At 40.8% G+C, this 22,352-nt stretch overlaps 1 protein-coding gene across 1 annotated transcript in view; it reads left to right on the forward strand.

Annotated features, from left to right (window-relative positions):
- LOC134315589 (xylosyl- and glucuronyltransferase LARGE1) overlaps positions 1 to 22,352 on the forward strand; it is a 129,894-nt gene that overhangs the window by 24,874 nt on the left and 82,668 nt on the right. The window contains exons 3-4 of the mRNA XM_062996439.1: positions 16,730 to 17,022; positions 22,114 to 22,196. Coding sequence (XP_062852509.1) covers positions 16,730 to 17,022; positions 22,114 to 22,196 — 376 coding nt within the window. The remainder of the gene's footprint in view (positions 1 to 16,729; positions 17,023 to 22,113; positions 22,197 to 22,352) is intronic.

A 22,352-nucleotide genomic window follows, 5' to 3' on the forward strand; every position in this document is an offset into this window, starting at 1 on the left:
GGAGTGCACCTTGGATTCACCTCACTTGCATGTCTTTGGACTGTGGGAGTAAACCGGATCTCTTGGAGGAAACCCACACAGACATATGGTGAATATGCAAACTCCCCACAGACGCTCCTGGGGGATCCCTGATTGCAGTCAAGGTGGGTAAAAAATTCCTCCGACCCGCACGCAGCCCTTAGCGGAACCCTTTTCATCTATGCACTCTGCACAGGCCACCTCTTTATCTGCTAATCAGGGTCCTTACACAGCATTTGAAGACCCCCACCCACATAGTCCGGTCATCCCGCCCTAGCAGAAACGTGTCTGCTGCAGGCACTGCCAATTATGCCCGCTAGATAGCAATGCCGAGTTTCGAACCCAGCTCTGATGTGCTAGTTGAATATCCTGCTGCATCACCTGGGCGCCTCCAGGCCTGAATCTAATTGAAAATCTATGGGGTGACCTGAATATACCCTCACAATTGGTGCACTTTTGCAAGGAAGAGTGGGTAAAGATTGCCAATCTCAGTCAAGATGTGCAATGTTGATAGACTCCTACTCTCAATCAAATAAAAAATTGCTTATTTAAGTACTTAGTTTAAGCGGGTGTATGTTTATACAACCACAATATTGGATTTTCAGGGTTTTTTTCATTAAATTGTACAGATTATAGGTCACAAGGTTGGAAAAAGTTCTGAAATTATTCATCAAAACCAGGCATTGTAACAGAGATGGGAAGACGTTTTATATTCCCACTATATTCATTGTTTCACTCTGCTCGGCTGCACGCTACAGTCTGACAGCATGCACCCACATTTTCCTTATTTTATTGGAAAGCTCTGCCACATCTGCACAGTGCATAAGAGAGGATGGAGTCAGATGAGAAAGTTCAATGAAGCTAAAGTCTTTGCAAAACATTTCATTCCAAATGAACCCACAGCAACATGCCAACAAGAGACAGACCAAACACAGAGTGTTTCTTCCTCAATGTGCAAGTGTCCTCTAGAGCAGTGTTCAAACTTTTTTTGGAGACCCACATTTTGTCCAGAATCTTTACTGCGACCCAGGCAACACAAACAATACATTAAAACAAAACACGTAACAAAATACAGTAGACCCTTGACTTACGAATTTAATTGGTTCCGAAGGGCTGTTCTTAAGTCAAAATGTTCGTTAGTTAAACCTGCTTTTCCCATAAGAAATAATGTAAACAGAATTAATCCGTGCCAGACCTCCCAAACCACCCCCTTACCTAACCTTTCTAATATCTTAAATGGCCTTTTTTTTTATAAATACAAGTATATTTTCCCTTAATCTTAAATTATAGAATAGACATTACTGTAATAAACAATAATAAACAACAATACACACTAGTACTGTACTGTACATAAAAACACACATCAGATTTTTCAGTACAGTACGTGTTCTGTACCATACACCATAATACATTTCCTTCTTTTTTATAAAATGTATCTACCAGAAAAAACAATAACTTTCATATTTCTGTATTATCTCCTTTATTTCAATAGTGTTGTATTTTGTAGGTGTAATTGCACGGAAGAAAGAATACTTTACTGAGCCCAATTCCTTCTTCTCTCTCACTCACTGTCCCCTCTGTCTGATACACTGTGACATCTACTGGCAGGAGTAACAACAACACTTGCTCCACAGCTTCTTTTTGGCCATTTTAATATAAAATTTTTACAAAATATAAAGAAAACACCGGAAAAAACACCATCCGCTGTCCGAATGTTCTCACTGTATATATATATACAGGGGTTGGACAATGAAACTGAAACACCTGGTTTTAGACCACAATAATTTATTAGTATGGTGTAGGGCCTCCTTTTGCGGCCAATACAGCGTCAATTCGTCTTGGAAATGACATATACAAGTCCTGCACAGTGGTCAGAGGGATTTTAAGCCATTCTTCTTGCAGGATAGTGGCCAGGTCACTACGTGATGCTGGTGGAGGAAAACGTTTCCTGACTCGCTTCTCCAAAACACCCCAAAGTGGCTCAATAATATTTAGATCTGGTGACTGTGCAGGCCATGGGAGATGTTCAACTTCACTTTCATGTTCATCAAACCAATCTTTCACCAGTCTTGCTGTGTGTATTGGTGCATTGTCATCCTGATACACGGCACCGCCTTCAGGATACAATGTTTGAACCATTGGATGCACATGGTCCTCCAGAATGGTTCGGTAGTCCTTGGCAGTGACGCGCCCATCTAGCACAAGTATTGGGCCAAGGGAATGCCATGATATGGCAGCCCAAACCATCACTGATCCACCCCCATGCTTCACTCTGGGCATGCAACAGTCTGGGTGGTACGCTTCTTTGGGGCTTCTCCACACCGTAACTCTCCCGGATGTGGGGAAAACAGTAAAGGTGGACTCATCAGAGAACAATACATGTTTCACATTGTCCACAGCCCAAGATTTGCGCTCCTTGCACCATTGAAACCGACGTTTGGCATCGGCACGAGTGACCAAAGGTTTGGCTATAGCAGCCCGGCCGTGTATATTGACCCTGTGGAGCTCCCGACGGACAGTTCTGGTGGAAACAGGAGAGTTGAGGTGCACATTTAATTCTGCCGTGATTTGGGCAGCCGTGGTTTTATGTTTTTTGGATACAATCCGGGTTAGCACCCGAACATCCCTTTCAGACAGCTTCCTCTTGCGTCCACAGTTAATCCTGTTGGATGTGGTTTGTCCTTCTTGGTGGTATGCTGACATTACCCTGGATACCGTGGCTCTTGATACATCACAAAGACTTGCTGTCTTGGTCACAGATGTGCCAGCAAGACGTGCACCAACAATTTGTCCTCTTTTGAACTCTGGTATGTCACCCATAATGTTGTGTGCATTGCAATATTTTGAGCAAAACTGTGCTCTTACCCTGCTAATTGAACCTTCACACTCTGCTCTTACTGGTGCAATGTGCAATTAATGAAGATTGGCCACCAGACTGGTCCAATTTAGCCATGAAACCTCCCACACTAAAATGACAGGTGTTTCAGTTTCATTGTCCAACCCCTGTATATACTGTATATATATACATAGATAGAGAGAGAGAGAGTTGGAGTGAACGTGTTTGTGACGTCACGTGTTTCACAAATTTCTCTAGCCTAAAGACTCATAACTTGACTCGGACTCTAGCCTAAAGACTCATAACTTGACTCTGACTCTAGCCTAAAGACTCGTGACTTGACTCGGACTCGTATTTTGTTACTTGTGAACATCTCTGCCTCGTGCAGGTGAAAAGATTCAGTCGGCTACTGCACACATGTCGGAGGGTGCGTGTGTAAGTCACGACTCTCCTCAGTCAAAGTGGAGGTCAACATCAGTAGAGAGGAAATATAATGCAATCAGGTAATTGTTTACGACACGATTGGGAGGAATCTTGGGGAAAGAAAATTGTGTTTATTTGCCTGTTAAAATTTGTTTATTTAATTATTATTATTTTTCTCTATGAACATTTTTTTTAGCCCGTGACCCAGGGTTTGAAAAGCCCTGCTGTAAAGGACTCGAAAACAGCATTTAGGCATTTTTTAGTGTTGGAAGTTTGTCTATTATTAAATAGTTCCTTCACTTGTGCAGTCAGGTACCATCCAGTGTAGATACTAATCTCTCATTGAGACTGACTGAGAACTTGTGACCTGTCTTTTTCCCAGCTCACTTATTATTGATGCCCATGGCAACCGGGGTCTCTCCTATCTCATTTGCATTCTTCTTATGAATATTTACTTTTCCGGCCAGGGGCGAATCAAGGCTGAATCCCAGCTTCATTAATGCTATTCATTTCAGTATGGATTCTGTTACAGGGTTTCCATGACGATGCCAGGCATTTTAGATGTAGTTTTGGCCATGTCTATTATACAGTAAAGAGGAGGCGGTGTTGGCATGATCGATTTGGCATCAACGGAGGTCGACTGGCTGGTTTTACTCCTTGTGAATACTGAAGTGCATTGCAGCAGTGTGGTATATGCTAATAGCTGCCTATTGGCCTCCCTGCTGACAGCTCATTAATGTTGTGCTTTCTCTCACCGCCGTGTCTCTCACGCTGGTCTTTCAAAATACTACCGAGTCAAAAACTCCTCTTCGAATAAAAGCTTTAAGGATTTTGACTCAGCTTTTGAATCCAGATAAAATACAACCCCAAATCAGAAAAAGTTGGGACAGCATGGAAAAAGCAAATAATAAAATAAACAGTTTCTTACCATTACTTTGACTTTTATTTGATTGCAGACAGGATGAACCTGAGATATTTCATGTTTTAGCTGCTCGGCTTTATTTCATTTATTAATAAACAGGGCTCTAGACTAACTTTTTGCACTGGTTGCACTGGTGCGCCTAACTTTTTTTCTTAGGTGCACCAGCACAAAAGTTAGGTGCACCCTAATTTTCAACTGCATCGCATTTAACACCTTAGTTTTACAGGTTCACTTGTTTTTTCGCTGTCCATATAGGCAATATTGACTTGTAAATGATTAAATAACAGTCTGGTCAACATGGCCTCGTCTGTTGATGTTTGTTGCTGTCTGCCGCTGAAAGGCAGTGGGGAGAGGGGACCCATGGGCAGTGCATTTACTGCGGCATGTAATGTGTTTTATAGATGCATTGTGCTTTTCATCCTTTCAATTCAAAATGTATTAGAACCAGTCACAAATACAATTTTGACGGCCATGGTTTTCCCATGCTCTTTACAGTTAATTATAGTATTATAATCTCATTATAGTACACTATTATAAAAATTATAACAATAATAATAGAGTATATCTATTCATGTATGTATGTATGTATATATATATTTTTGTGTGTGTGTGTATGGGGCTCTAGTGTTAGAGTGTAATCTTAAATAAAGTGCATTATATTATCGGCTTTACTGGATCTTTTACACAGATTCCCAAAATCGATTGCGGTGCACTCACTGTGTATTTTGATTACATGTACTCTAACACTTCACTGTCTTTTAGTTATTTTTATATTTTACTTAACGAAAATATTATTGTGTTTTTACTTTCGCTATCGTCGCACTTAACCGCTAGCATTAGCCTATTGCTACTAGAGGGTCGGCTCACCACTGTTACGGGTCTCTTGCTGTGTGGTGATGAATGTGTGGGAATAAAAGCACACGACAAGGTAGACTTCACTGTAACGGTTTAGTCAGGACTTCAGTAAGCGTTACAACACTTTAAACTGCCTAGCTCCAGAAACCGAACTTTTATACTTTGGCCGTCCGGCGAGTCTCATATACAAAACTAAACTAACTGAACGTCCGGTGCTGCATTCTGATTGGTTGAGCTGAATGTCGCTCACATATCACCGATACAATATTGTCCCGCCCTTCACTGTCTCTGATTGGTTTAGACCATGATATGGGCCTAATCAGAGCCGTAGATAGAGAGAGTTGCGACACTCCTTGATCTCGCCGCCACGCGGTCACGTGGTTCATGTAACCCTCCAATAGTTCCAAACAAACCCGGCGCTGTCATGTTCTCATATGGGACAGGCAGCAGTGAATTAAATATTAAACGCTAAATAATAAACATTTGTACAATTTCTGGGGATTTTCAACTGCGTTTACATTTACTGCATCTGCTTTAATGTCAATTTGGTATATGAAGTGGAAGATTGATGTTTATAATGACTTGTTAATAGGTCGTTCTTGTTAACACACAGTACATTATATTAGCATACATTACATAATGCCATATCATCAAGTAGTAGAGACAATATACAGTACAGGGATTAAAGAGTTTTTTATGTTTTGTTTTTTGCATAAACTAATCTCCCTTCACTTTCCTGAGGATTCATAATAATAATCATTTTGGCTAAACACTAAGTCATGTGCTGGATTCATAAGGTTTACCTGCACTGAATGAACAGATTGATAAACACACTACCGTACCTTTAACATTATAGTGCAGGTACATGAAAAAGCTTCATTCATCTCTTATTTCATGAGTGATTAATCATTGATTCCTACATGTAATACATTAATGAATTCATTATGAATATGCACTAGTTCATTTTGTCTAATGTAAGTGGTGGAGAAGGAACACAAACCATGTAGTTGAGTTAAAGTAGAGATATCCAAGGTAACATATTACTCCAGCAAAAGTAGTAGTAAAAGTAAAAATACTCTTTACCTCCACTAAAGTACTAAACTAAATTTACCTTCAAATGTACTTAAGTATGAAAGTAAAAGTATAATGATTTATTGTGGTTCTAATGTTTTATGATCATTTCTGTAACAAGACTCTTGATTAATCAACTAATTTTAGGTGAAAAGACTCTAGTGTCATTAATTAATCTTAACTGACTGAGCTAAATTGGGTTATACCTATTAATTAAGATAAACATGTAACATTTAGTGCTGAGCAAATGCTAAACAATAACAGTATTAAGTATATTAATGACATTAAATTCATTATTTTTTTAAAACAAAGCAACATACAGCTAAAAATGCTTGATAAGTAGTGGAAATGAATGAGGCTCTATGGGATGTTTGGAACTATTCAGAGCTCCACAACCCGGAAGCTGCGCAGAAAATATGTCCCGCCCCCTTTCCAACGGTTCCCTATGAGAGTGTCGCCACTCTGTTCTCTCTACCGCTCTGGGCCTAATGTGTGTCTGTTGTTGTACCACGGGAAGACTTTCAGAGTAGCGGAGACTTTTTTCCCCTTGAACTGCTGGTCGCACCGGTGCGACCTGAGATTTTTTTTAGTCGCACCATTGAGAAATTAGGTCGCATGTGCGACCAAATTGGTCGCACTCTAGAGCCCTGATAAACATTAATTCCCTCGTTTCAGGCCTGCAACACATTAAAAAAAAAAGTTGGGACAGTAAAGCATTTACCACTTTGTAATGTTGCCATTCCTTCTCACCACACTTAAAAGACGTTTTGGCACTGAGGAGACCAAGTGATTTAATGTTTCAGCTTTTATTTTGTCTCATTCTTTCAGCGAACACGTCAAGATGTGCAACAGTACGGGGTCGTAGTTGTCACATTTTTCCTTTTAAAATTGTCTATTGTGGACAGGTCAGGACTGCAGGCAGGCAGTCCAGTACCCGTACCTTCTTCTTTCACAACCATGCCTTTGTAATGTGTGCAGCATGGGGTTTTGCATTGTCTTGTTGAAAAATGCTGGACATACCTGGAAAAGACGACGTCTTGAAGGCAGCATGTGTTGCTCTAAGATCTCAATGTATTTTTAACAGAAGTGTAAATGACCTTTGCCAAGGGCACTGACACAGCCCCATACCATGACAGACCCTGGCTTTTGGACTTGTTGCTGATAACAGTCTGGATGGTCCTTTTCCAAAAAAGACCTGGAATGCTGATTCATCTGACCATAATACAAGTTTCCACTGTGTGATGGTTCATCCTAGATGCCTCAGAGCCCAGAGAAGTTGAAGCCACTTCTGGACGTGGTTAACATAAGGCTTCTTTTTTGCACAGTAAAGTTTAAGTGGCATTTGTGCATGTAACTCTGTATTGTAGAGCTTGACAAAGGTTTGCCAAAGTAATCCCTCACCCATGTGGTTATATCAGCTATTGTTGAGTGGTGGTTCTTGATGCAGTGCCGTCTGAGGGATTGAAGATCACAGGCGTTCAGCTTAAGCTTGCACCCTTGGCCTTTACACACTGAAATTCCTCCTGATTCCTTGAATGGTTTAATGATATTATGCACCGTAGAGGGAGAAATATACAAATCCCTTCCAATCTTTCTTTGAGGTACATTGTTTTTAAACATTTCAATCATTTTCTCACATTTGTTGATAAACTGGAGATTCTCTGATCATCTTTGCTCATCAAAGACTCAGTCTTTCTTGGATGCTGCTTTTGTACCAAACCATGATTACAATCACCTGATGACATCACCTGTTTAAAATTGCATCATTATTTAGTTTTTTCACATCATTTCTAGCCCTAAATCGTTCCTGTCCCAACTTTTTTTGGAATTTTTTGCAGGCCTGAAATGCAGGAATGGATGTTTATTAATAAATGAAATGAAGTTGAGCAGATAAAACATGAAATATCTTCGGTTCATCCTGTCTGCAATCAAATAAAAGTCAAAGTAAATGTAAGAAACTCTGTGTTTTTATTTTATTTGCATTTTCCATTCTGTCCCAACTTTTTCTGATTTGGGGTTGTAGTAAGCAATGATTAAGCATTTTGTATTGTCTTAGCTATTCAAGCCTGAGCTTTGGTTTATATTAGCTTTAGTCTGTTTCTGTTTGCTGTGGATTACAGCATGTTTGTTTTTCTCTGACTGCAAATGTTCGATTTCATTGTGCTGCGTTAGGACATAATATGAAAACAAATGTGTTCATACTGACCCAGTTTGAAAGTCCCGAGCTGGAAGTGTAGGAAAAATATGAATTAAAAACAGGCAGCAATAATCTTTTTTTGGCACGCAGCCCTGATCAGAATGAAGCGGTTGGTCAAAATGAACGAATGAATGACCGGTTGGGCGGCACGGTGGCTAAGTGGGTAGCACCATCACTTCACAGCAAGGTGGTCCTGGGTTCGATCCCCAGGTGGGGCGGTCCGGGTCCTTTCTGTGTGGAGTTTGCATGTTCTCCCTGTGTATGTGTGGGTTTCCTCCGGGTGCTCCGGTTTCCTCCCACAGTCCAAAAACATCTATCTGCAGTCCACACATGACTTGATTATTGTCACCCAATTTATGATATTAATACTGCGTCACCAAACTCACTCACTCACGCACTGTCTTAACCGCTTATCCAGTCAGGGTCGCCGGAAAGGGGGGGGTGCTCTGGAGCCTATCCCAGCTTTTCACACAGTAAGGCACACAGTAACACCCTGAACGGGGCGCCAGTCCATCGCAGGGCAGACACACACACACACACACACCCATTCACCTATAGGGCAATTCAGTGTCTCCAGTTAACCTGACTGCATGTTTTTGGACTGTGGGAGGAACCCGAAGTTCCCGGAGTAAACCCACGCAGACACGGGGAGAACATGCAAACTCCAGACAGAAAGGACCCGGACCGCCCCGCCTGGGATCGAACCCAGGACCTTCTTGCTGTGAGGCGACAGTGCTACCCACTTAGCCATTGTGTCGCCCCGTGTCACCAAACTGTTGAGTAATAATTTTGAGTACATGGCATGGTAGCTTATTGTTTTCCTGCACACACACTGACAAGGTGTAAAGGGAAGCGTGAACGCTGTTATAGCAGCAAAAAGCATTCAGCTTGTTTTAATCCCCCAACATACAGAGATTTTTTAATTAATTTTTTTTTTTTTTGTGGCACTTGGACATCTGTCCTAATTATCAGGTTCAGCTACATGCAGTGTAAGCAGATGTTCAAAATCAATTATTTTTAATAATTGGCACTTCGTCCGGGGTGTATTTCTGCCTCGTGTCTTGTGTTTCAAGTTGTGTGGTAACAGTTTCTTGCTCCACCATGCCTCTGTGTGCAAAATGAGCTGCATAATAATCTGGTTTGAGTTTGGTGTGGAGGAACTCCAGTGGCCGACACAGAGCCCTGACCTCAGTCCCACTGAAAACTTTTGGAATAAATTGACACGTTGAATTGCCAGCCAGTTTTCCCCCAACATAAGTGCCTGACCTCACAAATGCTTTGTTCATGGAAGGGGCATGAATTTCCACAGATACTCTCCAAACTCTCCCAACTTCATATTAATGGTAGGGATGCTAATCTTGCCAGTTTTTTTTTAACCACTAATTGACCATCATTAGTCAGCGAATAACTCATTAACCAGAGATGTTCACAAGTCACAAAATATGAGTCTGAGTCGAGTCACGTGTCTTTAGGCTAGAGTCCGAGTCCGAGTGTGTCCCATTAGGAACAGAATCCGTTAGTTTCTAAATGTGCTTATAATTAAAAACCTCCAAACTTTTCCCGGTTGTGAAGTAAAACACGAACTCGTTAGAAAGCCAATCAGCGTTTCATTGACACATCATCTGTGTGACGCTGCAAACTAAATACATGCAAATAACAGCATTTCTTACTAAAAATTACAATCAGAAGGTCTGATTGGTTCAGAAAGCGGTTTTTCAACCATTAGCGCCAATTCTGTAGCAGCGTTCCATTCACATTTTCTGTTACTGTGAAGTGCACTACGTATTCCACCATTTTAAGTAGGGAGCGACGCTTCATCACTATGCTGGAAGCTGGCTGTAACATTTACCCATTGCGTGCGTTGCAGTTTAAAACGACCGGAGCGTTATTAGAGAGCAGAAAATGACACGATCAGAATGATGTCGGATCATATATATATATATATATATATATATATATATATATAATTGTCACATATAACTAATGTTGCTGACTTTTGTTGTCCACAAGTCATATGAAACGAGTCAGAGTCGAGTCTGAAGACGCTGTGCGTGCGACTTACGTGCGACTCGAGTCCCTATCTCTGTCATTAACCAATAATCTTATAGTGTCCCATCAAAATATAAAACACACCACGTATCACCAAGTTTCATATCACCAAGTCAGACTTGTTTTATTGGTTAATAAACAGTGTAACAATGAAAGTGGCACTAATGTAGAGAAGTAAAATGAACATAAACATCATGAGCTCAGTTGCCGACTTGGCGCATGCACGCTGATGGTGGGTCTAAGAGCATTTCCAATCGACGTTCTTACTCTGTAGAGGTCTGTGGCACAACTTTTCCCCACAAAAAATTACAGATATGGCAGACGACTGCATAGCAATGAAGACTTCTTTTCGGTTGTAAATAAATTCTTATTGATTTTTAATTTGTATAAAGGTGTACAAGTGTAATTCATTTGCAAATACAGGCTTGTCAGTGACAGTTTAACTGTTTTTGGTACACGGAGGGAGATGTTAGCTGGCATTCTAGTGGGTTGTGGCGCCTTAGCCCTTTTTTTTTTGCCGCTCTATCCACCACTCTTTGCAATCTGCATCTGTCCTGTTTTGTGGCTGAACCGAACCACACTGTGATGGATTATGAGTTTGATGTCTTATTAGAATCCTCATTTCTTAGGCAGCTGCCTAGGTAGGCAGCAAGGCAGCTCACTAGGTTTTCAGACACACCCATTGTGTTTTGCAGATAATAGTTATTGCTTGCTTCAAACCAGATCCAAAGTGCATAAGAAAATAATTAATTGATCACAAATTCTCACAGACACACTGATAAATAACTATGGTTAATAAGTTGTTAAACCATACCACCATACCATACCACAGACATGCTTAGACATATGGGTGAGCATATTTAATATTAATGGTTTGGTTTTGGAATAGAATGTCCAATAAGGTTGTGGTCTTTTGTCCATCCACTTTTAACCATGTAGTGTTTTTTATTTTTATTTTTTTTAGATAATAGATATTGCCTGCTTCCAACCAAATCCAAAGTGCCCTGCAAGATATACAGACTGAACAATGCATTTTTGCAAGTACACAAGCAAGACGGCTCTGTCCCAGCGTAGGTAATGGATAACGGAGCCCCAGTACTCAATGGTGTATGAAAAAACTCAATTTATTTGAGGGCTGTGGGAACAGGACCTGCATGAATAATGTACTTGTTGTCTTCGGCGAGGCCATCGCTCAACCGACGGAGATGAAATTTTTGAGGCTGTAAAGCAGTGACTTGCATCTCATGGCAGTCATGTTCTCACTTTTAGCTTACCTACATGTGCAATATATAACCAAGACGAGTTTACATCCTTCAGCCACACCCACTGCAAACAGGTGTATTTTTACTGTTTTATTTATCCATTTTATTTCTTTTTTTCCTAATTTAGCGTAGCCAATTAGTCTTCTGCTGCTGGGGACACCGATCACATCCAAGGAGGGTATATGTGCCTGACACACAGACACAAATAAGATCTCCACGTTCTTTTACTTCTGTACAGGCACCTCAGCCTCACCTTTTTTCTGCTTCTAACACATCAACTTGGAGGATAAAATGTTCACTTGCTGCCTAATATATCCCACCCACTAACAGGTGCCGTGATGAAGAGATAATCAGTGTTATTCACTTCACCTGTCATTATTATTATTATTTGAAATTATATTATTATATTATCAGCTTCACACTGACAAAAACTTCGGTTTAAATATTAAATAAAAATTAATAATTTCACTTGTGTTTATTACTGTAATTCCCTAAATGTTGAAACCTCACACTTGGCTGTTAATGCCTGCAGCTCAAAATGCAGCTGCTAGGCTTCTTGCTTGTACAAAAAGGGGCATCTTATCAGTACTGGTCTCCCTTCACTGGCTACCAGTCGGGCACAGAGTTGAATTTATTTTCAGTGTATGCATTTTTCCTTTTTTGTAATTAATGAATGATCAATGAATCCAACATATTTACTCTCACATGCTCTTGGGTCTCGTTCAGGTTTCCAATTATTTGGTTCTTTCTATAACTTGTGTTCTTTTTTTACATTAGGACCACCCGCCTAATATGCTGTCAAAACAGCTCTAACCTGCCAAGGCATTGTCGTCTCAAGACATCATTACCAGCAGGTCCTTCAAAGTCTGTATGTTGCGAGGGAAAACATCCTTCATTGCATCTCAGTGGTGCTATGAGCAGGTCTGGCATTTACACAGACATGATTGGCTATGTCTGGGGGGGTCAAAGCCCTGTGATGGATTGGCGCCATGTCAAGTGTGTTCCTGATTTGCTCCCGGTGTTTCCTGGTGGAAGCAGACCCGGGGGTGGTCCTAATCAAGTGGACGTATTGTGTCTCGCCTTTATGGGTCCATTGCTCTGTTTAATTCGGGTATTTTTTTTTTTTACTTGTGTTAGCAATTGATATGATCAAAGCAGCTGAACCCTCTTTTTTATGCTTATTCCCAAAGCACAGTATTATGGGGGGAATACAAGCACCATGTGTTGTCACAAGACGGATCTATCACAACAGATGTTAAAATCAATAAAATTGTAATGTCTTAATCCCACAGTACAGGGGTTTTACAGATTCATTGGAAACAGTGAAATGACTTTGGCACTCATTTGGCATCCAGGTGCAGATTTTGTCCAGCAGATGCCAGAGCCACTGACAAAATGCTTTTACCAACCCCTGGCTTCTGCCAGTTCAGCAGGACTAATCCCAGAATCCCTTCAACAAATAAAACTGAGCCTGGTGTAGGAGCAGAGGTGCTTTGGCATCTACACTTTGCGTTTTATACCGTAAAACCAAAAGCTTTATTGTACTTCTCAGTATGTTCTGCTGGTTTAGGTTCTCTTGTTTTATAAAGTTGGAAATGTGACACTAGCCCTGATTATGAGTCAAAGGTTTACATAGATTTAGTGTAAAATACACCGATCAGCCATAACATTAAAACCACCTTCTTGTTTCTACACACACTGTCCATTTTATCAGCTCCACTTACCATATAGAAGCACTTTGTAGTTCTACAATTACTGACTGTAGTCCATCTGTTTATCTGCATGTTTTGTTAGCCCCCTTTCATGCTGTTTTTCAATGGTCAGGACTCTCCCCGGACCACCACAGAGTAGGTATTATTTGGGTGATGGATCATTCTCAGCACTGCAGTGACACTGACATGGTGGTGGTGTGTTAGTGTGTGTTGTGCTGGTATGAGTGGATAAGACACAGCAGTGCTGATGGAGTTTTTAAACACCTCACTGTCACTGCTGGACTGAGAATAGTCCACCAACCAAAAATATCCAGCCAACAGCTCCCCGTGGGCAGCGTCCTGTGACCACTGATGAAGGTCTAGAAGACGACCAACTCAAACAGCAGCAATAGATGAGTGATCGTCTCTGACTTTACATCTACAAGGTGGAACAACTAGGTAGGAGTGTCTTATAGAGTGGACGGTGAGTGGACACGGTATTTAAAAACTCCAGCAGCGCTGCTGTGTCTGATCCACTCATACCAGCACAACACACACTAACACACCACCACCATGTTAGTGTCACTGCAGTGCTAAGAATGATCCACCACCTAAATAATACCTGTTCTGTGGTGGTCCTGTGGGGGTCCTGACCATTGAAGAACAGGGTGAAAGCAGGCTAAAAAAGCATGCAGAGAAATAGATGGACTACAGTCAGTAATTGTAATTGGAGCTATGGCTAAGAGTTATGGCTGATCAGTGTATAGAAATACTGTATTCACATGCTGAATAAGTAGCACATGATATTGCATATTACGATATTGTAAAAATGATTTAACTTTAAATAAAATAAATATGCATCAGAATTTGGTTATTTTGTTTAGGAGTCTGATGGCGGTTGGGTAGAAGCTATTTCTACATTGGCTCGTATTGCAGCGTAGACTCATGTACCTTTTACCCAAGGGCAAAAGGGTAAACAGGATTTGTAGCCATGAATATGAGTCAAAAGTTGGCATAGATTGGTAAGAGACATGTAAATATGTCATGACAGTGTTGCCAGTTTTCAATTGATGATTGATTGTATGATGAGCCCATTCACAGCGTGTTTACATCCCGAGCTGTAGGTTGTGAGCTGCTATTTCCATCTTGCTTTTCACATCCCTGCTCACAGATGCATACAGATGTTTGCGTCTGGGTACAAAGTGCATCTGCTTCTGTTAGGTTCTGCTGTCTGTATAGCTTGTCTTTTCAGTGAGCAGGAAATTAATTGAATTACATTTGTGTTGCTCAAGGCATGCAATACATTACCATCCTGTCCTGACTGCTAATTGGAAATCACAGGCTAGTTGAGCAGAGCTTCCTGTTTCACTATTTCATTATGGAAAGGTCTGAAAAGGCTCCTCTCAGGCTAACTGTCTGATTGGTGTTATTCTGTAGGCCATAGTCTTCCTGTTAATTATGGATGAGTGTCGTCTGTTACACGTGTTTCTTTAAACGCTGATGTACCACTAGTTTGTTCCTTATGCTACCACTACAGTACTGGGAAAAAAGGCATAAAGTATCTAGAAAAAAGTGGTTAAGAAAATCCGAAGTTAGAGACACGCAGTAGGAAGACGTGGTCTGCTATGGTATATGGTTTGAAGGTGGTGGCACCAAAAACAGACAGGAGACAGAGCTAGAGGTGGCAGAAATGAAGGTGCCGAGATTCTCATCAGGAGTGACGAGGATGGACAAGACTAGGAACGAGTTCATTAGACGGATGTAGCCGGTAGGATGGTTTCGAGACAAAGTTAAGAAAGTGAGATTGAGATGGTTTGGGCATGTGTAGAGGAGAAATGAGAGTTTTGTCAGAAGAAGGGTGCTGATGAGGAGAGGAAGGCCAAACAGGAGGATTATGGATGTGGTGAGGGAGTACATGCAGGTGGTTGGTTTTGACAGAGGAGGATGTTCAGGACAGGGGCAAGATAGAGACAAATGATCCACTGTGGAGAACTCTAATGGGAACAGCAGAAAGGTGCAGGATTTGTGAAAACACCCTGCGATGGTTTGGTGCTTTGCCCAAGATGTCCAGCCTTGCGTCTAGTATTTCCTGGTGGAAGTGGACCTGCTGCGACCCTGACCAGAATAAAGCAGCTGATGGAAAAAATTTTGCACAATTTATGAATTGCCTATAGAGTTCGTAAAGGTTTAGGTGAGCTTCAGGTCAAAAGAAGAAACCGTTCTTTGGTTGCATTTTGTCAAACAGAATTTCTAGTAGTGTTAATAATTACAATACATGACTAATTAACTAAAACTATTTTATAGTGCCCCTCCCCCCATTTTTCCCAATGGTGCCAGCGAGTCCGAGTCGCACGTAAGTCGCACACACCGCAACTTCAGACTTGACTCAGACTCGTTTCAAATGACTCGGACTCGACTCGTGACTCGCATAAAATGACTTGTGTCCAGCATTACTTACGTGTGACAAATATATATATATGATCCGACATCATTCTGATCGTGTCATTTTCTGCTCTCTAATAACGCTTTGGCCGTCTTAAACTGCAATGCACACAATGGGTAAATGTTCCAGCCAGCTTCCGGCATAGTGATGAAGCATCGCTCCCTACTTAAAATGGTGGAATATCCTACGTAGTGCACTTCACAGTAACAGATAATGTGAATGGAACGCGCCTACAGAATTGTAAGAACCGCTTTCTGAACCAATCAGACCTTCTGATTTGAATTGTTAGTAAGAAATGCTGTTATTTGCATGTATTTAGTTTGCAGCGTTGACACAGATGATGTGTCAATGAAACGCTTGATTGGCTTTCTAACGAGTTCGTGTTTTACTTCACAACCGGGAAAAGTTTGGAGGTTTTTAATTATAAGCACAGTTACAAAATAACGGATTATATTCCTAATGGGACACAGTTATAAATTTAATAGCATCTGGAACAAGGTAAGGTAAGCAGTATTATTTGCTGTGTTTTGGATTTTGGCCACTGTGCCGTAATTTGCAATGAAAACAAAACATATCAGTTGAAGCTTTTAACTGGTACATAGGAAAGTAAAGGCACGAAGTAAAACAGCAAAATATAGTTGCTAATCTGTTGTTGTCTTTTATCTGAACTTACATATTATTTATTTCTACGCTACATTTCCAATATACAGTATGTTTTGTGTATATTATTTTGACTTGTGACATGACTCGGACTCTAGCCTAAAGACTTGTCACTCGACTCGGACTCGTATTTTGTGACTTGTGAACATCTCTGGGTGCCAGTACTTCTGGGGAAAAAAACCTTACTTAAAAATTGATGAAAAAACAGGGAATATATATATATAAAAAAAAAAAAAGTCATCTGGTGTCTGTTGCTTGCTAACATCGCTATCTTGCTAACTAAAGATCTTCTTTGTCTTTAGTGAAGCCCTTGGCTCTGTCTCCACTGGAGCCTCAGTCCTCAACACTGGCTCTGGAGCTGCGGGTTCGAGAGGTGGAGGAGGAGAATCGAGCTCTGAGGAGAGAACTGAGCCAGCTGCCCAGAAGTCTTACCCATAATAACCAGCACAGTAAACAGCGGAACAATGGACACCATGGGAACCAGTCCCAGCCTCACTCCACTGAAGAGGGTACCGGTGACAGTGAAGCTCAGAAAGCGTTCTCCAAAAGCAATGGATCCAGCTGCATCCAGCAGCCTGTTGTGGACAAATGTGAGGTACGAATGACATAAGTCTGTTTTTTTTAACCATTTCCTATCTTACAGCCAGCACGGCCGGCCTGTGTGGGAAACTCCCTACATATTTATCCACAGGCCATTGCTGCTGGCCCATACGATTAGTAACACAAAATGTCATCTTCCTTGTAGCTACAGTCATGTGAAAAAGTTAGGACACCCCATGAGAACCTTTGTCTTTTTGAACATATTTAAACACATGGACATTTGAGCTTCATTTGAACAGTACTGAGAGATGAAGCTTATATCACTAAACAAATAAAACTTGTTGTAAAATGTAACAACAAAAATGGACCTTTATTGTGAGGAAAAAGTTAGGACACCCTATGCTCCTACAGCTGGTATTTCTCCCTTTGGCTGAAATAACCTCAATTAGACATTTCCTATAACCATCTACCAGTCTCTGCCATCGACTAGGAGAAAGTTTTTTTCAGCTGTGTGAGGTTTGAGGGGTTTCTTGCATGCACAGCCCATTTCAAATCACCCACAGCATCTCACTAGGATTAAGATCTAGGCTTTGACTTGGCCATTCCAGAACTCTCCATTTCTTTCTTTTGAGCCATTCCTTGGTGGATTTACTGGAATGTTTTGGGTCGTTGTCATGTTGCATGGTCCACTTCCGCTTCAGCTTCAGTTTCATTCTCCCCAAGCATCCTCTGATACAGTGAAGAATTCATCGTGGGTTTTATAATGGAGAGCTTGCCAGGCCCTGCTGCTGCAAAGCAGCCCCAAACCATGACATGTCCACCTCCATGCTTTACAGTTGGTATGAGGTTCTTGTGCTCAAATGATGTGTTTGGTTTGCGCCAAACATGTTTCCTGTTACTGTGCCCAAATAATTCAACTTTGGATTCATCTGTCCAAAGCACATTGTTCCAGAAGTCCTGGTCTTTGTTTAGGTGTTCTCTGGTAAACTTTAGTCTTGCCCTGATGTTTTTTTGACAGCAAGTGTTTCCTCCTTGCAGACCTCCCATGAAAATCAAACTTGTGCAGTCTCTTTCTGATGCATGTACCTTGACATCAACTGTGGCAAGAGCTACCTGTAGGTCCCATGATGACATTGTAGGATTATTGGAGACTTCTTGACGCAGCTTGTGGTCTGCTCTTGTGCTGAACTTGCTAGGACGGCCTGACCTGGCCATGTTGGCGGTTGTTTTAAATGTTCTCCACTTGTAAATGATTTTCCGGACAGTGGATTGGCTGATTTCTAATTGTTTAGAGATCTTTTTAAATCCCTTCCCAGACTCATATGCATCTACAACCTTCTTTCTGAAGGCCTCAGAGAGCTCTTTAGATCTCACCATGGTGATACCTCTCACTTCAACAATCAAGAGCAAACCAAACTAATGTCTGAGGTTTAAATAAAACTCCAATGTCCTCTAACGATGGTCTAATCATTGCAGCTGATGTGGTGCACCGGATTCTAATTTATACATTTTAAGTAGTAATAAATGTGGGGTGTCCTAACTTTTTCCTTACAATCAATTTCCATTTTGGTTTTTACATTTTACAACTTGTGTTTAAAAGGAATTTTTAATATTTTTTTGTTTAGTTATATAAAGCTCCATCTCTCAGTACTGTTCAAATGAAGCTCAAATGTTCATATGTTTAAATATGTTCAAAAAGATTTTCATGGGGTGTCCTAACTTTTTCACATGACTGTATTTATAGACTCCCTTTAGGTAATTTATTGGGATTTCTGTGGGTTACATTTTACAAAATGCCCCAATGTTTTGGAAATGGGTCCGTGGATCATTAATTACTGAGCCGCACAGAAAGAATAAATAATTAGAGATGGCTACAAGAGCAATTATATTTCCAAAACTCTTCGGGTGTTATTGTCCCCAATCATTACTAGGTGGGAGCAGCCTCTCGTTGAAGCGAAAACAGTTTAGGATTCTTACTGATTTTTCCATTCTACAGTATAGTTATTCTATTTTAATTCCTTCCACCCCCGCCGGTCTGTGAAATTATATCTTATATGAAACCGGTCCGTGGTGCAAAAAAGGTTGGGGACCACTGTTCTATATTATACAGCCTCAAGATAATTCAGGTGTTTGACCAACATTCATTGCTAACAAGGGCTATAAAGCCAATTATACAAAATAAATGATGTGCTTTTAGCTTTGCTACAAGAGCTTTTCCGGTTCCAGCATAACTACGCCCCTGTGCACAGAGCCATTAAGACTGGGACCATAATAAACACCTGCGTAATAATTTTCAAGATTGCAGGCCGGGCTTTCTTGTCCAAAATTTATACACAATACTTTTCTGGTTTATAAGCATGCAGGCATGTCAGCTTTTGTTATAAACGGGGTATTTAATGTTTGCAGAATGAGGGTATAATTTATCAGTGACAACATGCTAACTTAGGTAGATATCAGTTCATTAATGGGTTTGTGCCTGTGTGTCATTATTTTAAATAATTAGGCTTGGTTAAGATTCTGAACCAGACAAATCAAAGTTCCCAAACATATAAAATAAAGGGAGGACTTGCTGATTTTGTTTTATGAACTTATTTCATAAACCCTTCCAGTTCTCAGTTATAGAACAACCGAAAATCAAGCTAACTAAGGTGAATAACCTGTTTCCAACACTATAAATATACAGACACTAGTAGGGATGTAACGATGCACCACAAGACAGTTAAAAATCGATTCACATGTGTAACGATTCAAATCAGTTTACATGTATAATGAATGGATATTCACTTTAAACAGCAGAGGGCACTGGTGCTATTCACCTTGCCTGGTTGACATAACTACAGGGTTGCCAGGTTCAGAATTTTCCAGCCAAATTTATTTATGTGAGGATATTTTCTTTATTTGTATTATTCATTTATTTATTTAATGTTGGATTTGTTTAATTTCAGTTTTTTTTACACAAAAAAGGGAAATGTGCAGCATTGTTTTGCATAGTTTGTACCTACCTCAAAAATATAAAGGACATTCATTATTTAGATAACTAAAAGATAAGCACAAATACAGTATTTTATTTATTTATTTTTTTAATTATAAAAGGAAACTTTGTCATCATTTTTCTTCAATTTCATTTTGTTTAAAAAATCGTATCGTGAACCCAGTATCATGGGTAGAGTGTATCGTTACATCCCTAGACACTGGTATACTGAAGCATAATGTTCTGGTGTTGGTTACCACACATTTTTCCAAACCATTTTAGCTCTATTTCAGCTAAGGAGCAAAAAAGAAAGAACAGCTTCACCTAGCACCTGAAAATAACAGACATCCTCTTTTCTATTACCTGCTGTCTGATGGCAAATTTCTCACAAGTAGTTGTGATGTAGTGAGTCACTCATCAGTGCCCACCTGTATTAAGCATCAGGCTGCTTTTGTTCTGCGTTTAGTCCTTAACAGACTCTGCTTGAACTGCCAGACTTCACTATGAAAAAATTATCATCATTAGTGCAGCATGGAAGTGGACACAGTGGAGGCTAAAGGACTGCCCATTGCATCAAGGACTGTCAGTCAGTGTCAGAGTAACCATGCATTCTTACAGTGGTGTTGGATTGTAGTCTGGATTACACCTCTTTAGACCTGCATATGTTTGCATTATGGCTTGAGGAAGGCCTTTCTTGGCCTTTCACTGTCCATTTTATCAGCTCCACTTACCATATAGAAGCACTTTGTAGTTCTACAATTACTGACTGTAGTCCATCTGTTACTCTGCATGATTTGTTAGCTCCCTTTCATGCTGTTCTTAAATGGTCAGCACCCCCACAAGACCACCACAGAGTAGGTATTATTTAGATGGTTGATCATTCTCAGCACTGCAGTGACACTGACATGGTGGTGGTGTGTTAGTGTGTGTTGTGCTGGTATGAGTGGATCAGACACAGCAGCGCTGCTGGAGTTTTTAAGTACCGTGTCCACTCACTGTCCACTCAATTAGACACTCCTACCTAGTTGGTCCACCTTGTAGATGTGAAGTCAGAGACGATCACTCATCTGTTGCTGCTGTTTGAGTTGGTCATCTTCTAGACCTTCATCAGTGGGCACAGGACGCTGCCCACGGGGCGCTGTTGGCTGGAAATTTTTGGTTGGTGGACTATTCTCAGTCCAGCAGTGACAGTGAGGTGTTTAAAAACTCCAGCAGCGCTGCTGTGTCTGATTTACTCATACCAGCACAACACACACTAACACACCACCACCTTGTCAGTGTCACTGCAGTGCTGAGAATGATCCACCACCCAAATAATACCTGCTCTGTAGTGGTCCTGTGGGGGTCCTGACCATTGAAGAACAGGGTGAAAGCAGGCTAAAAACGTATGTAGAGAAACTGATGGACTACAGTCAGTAATTGTAGAACTACAAAGTGCTTCTATATGGTAAGTGGAGCTGATAAAATGGACAGTGTGTTATGGCTGATCGGTGTATACAGCCATCTTCCACTTAGAAACCTTGTAAAAATTAAACAAAATTGCCTGAGATTGATTAATACACATTCTGAGTAGTTAAGTAAGTGTGTTACCAGATTCAGTGTTGGCAAAGATAAAAAATTAAGTTTAATTTCATCAAGCCCTTATATATTTTGCATCCCCTGCTACTTTGCAACCCATTTTCTTCTGCTGCAAGCATTAAGCTGCCTGGATTGGAAGATTTTGGTTATACTGACCCTTGATGAAAGAACTCAGTAAATAAAAGAGCAGGGCCAAATCAGCCTCACCTGTCAGTCAGGATGAGTTTCAGCATGCAGGTCACAGTGTGTAATTCTTCCCAGTGCACCCCTCAGCTGTGGAATGACCGGGGGAATGAAAAACACATTTCCAAATACAGAGACACGCAGTTTTCATGCTGCTATCTGCCGAAACACCTGTGGCTCCGTGGCTAATGTCATAAACCAACACAATGAGAGGCAGGAGCAAATATCTGGCTTCTGAAAAAGTGCAATAAGCCACTAATAATCCAAGTGCCACACTCCAAATGGCAGGCTCGAAATGTCAGGCTCCATTTATAATGACTTTTTTTTTTCTCCCCGTAATATCGGCATCAGTGTTAGAATGCATCAGGATTTTAGGCTGGACTTTACCTCATTAGTGATCTGTCTCATTCCCAGACCATTCACGTCGCCATCGTGTGTGCGGGCTACAACGCAAGCCGAGATGTGGTGACGCTGGTCAAGTCTGTGCTGTTTCATAGGTGAGTTGAGCACACGCACCCACAAAACAAAATAATGTAGACACTTCTACACTGTAAGCCCGGACTTTATATCTAATCAAACAGTTTTAGTACAACATACATAAATTATTTAAGTTTTTTTGCTCTACTATAAAATGCAGAGTACATTGTACTAAT

Source organism: Trichomycterus rosablanca, chromosome 1, assembly GCF_030014385.1.
Source record: "Trichomycterus rosablanca isolate fTriRos1 chromosome 1, fTriRos1.hap1, whole genome shotgun sequence".
Lineage (NCBI taxonomy): Eukaryota > Metazoa > Chordata > Actinopteri > Siluriformes > Trichomycteridae > Trichomycterus > Trichomycterus rosablanca.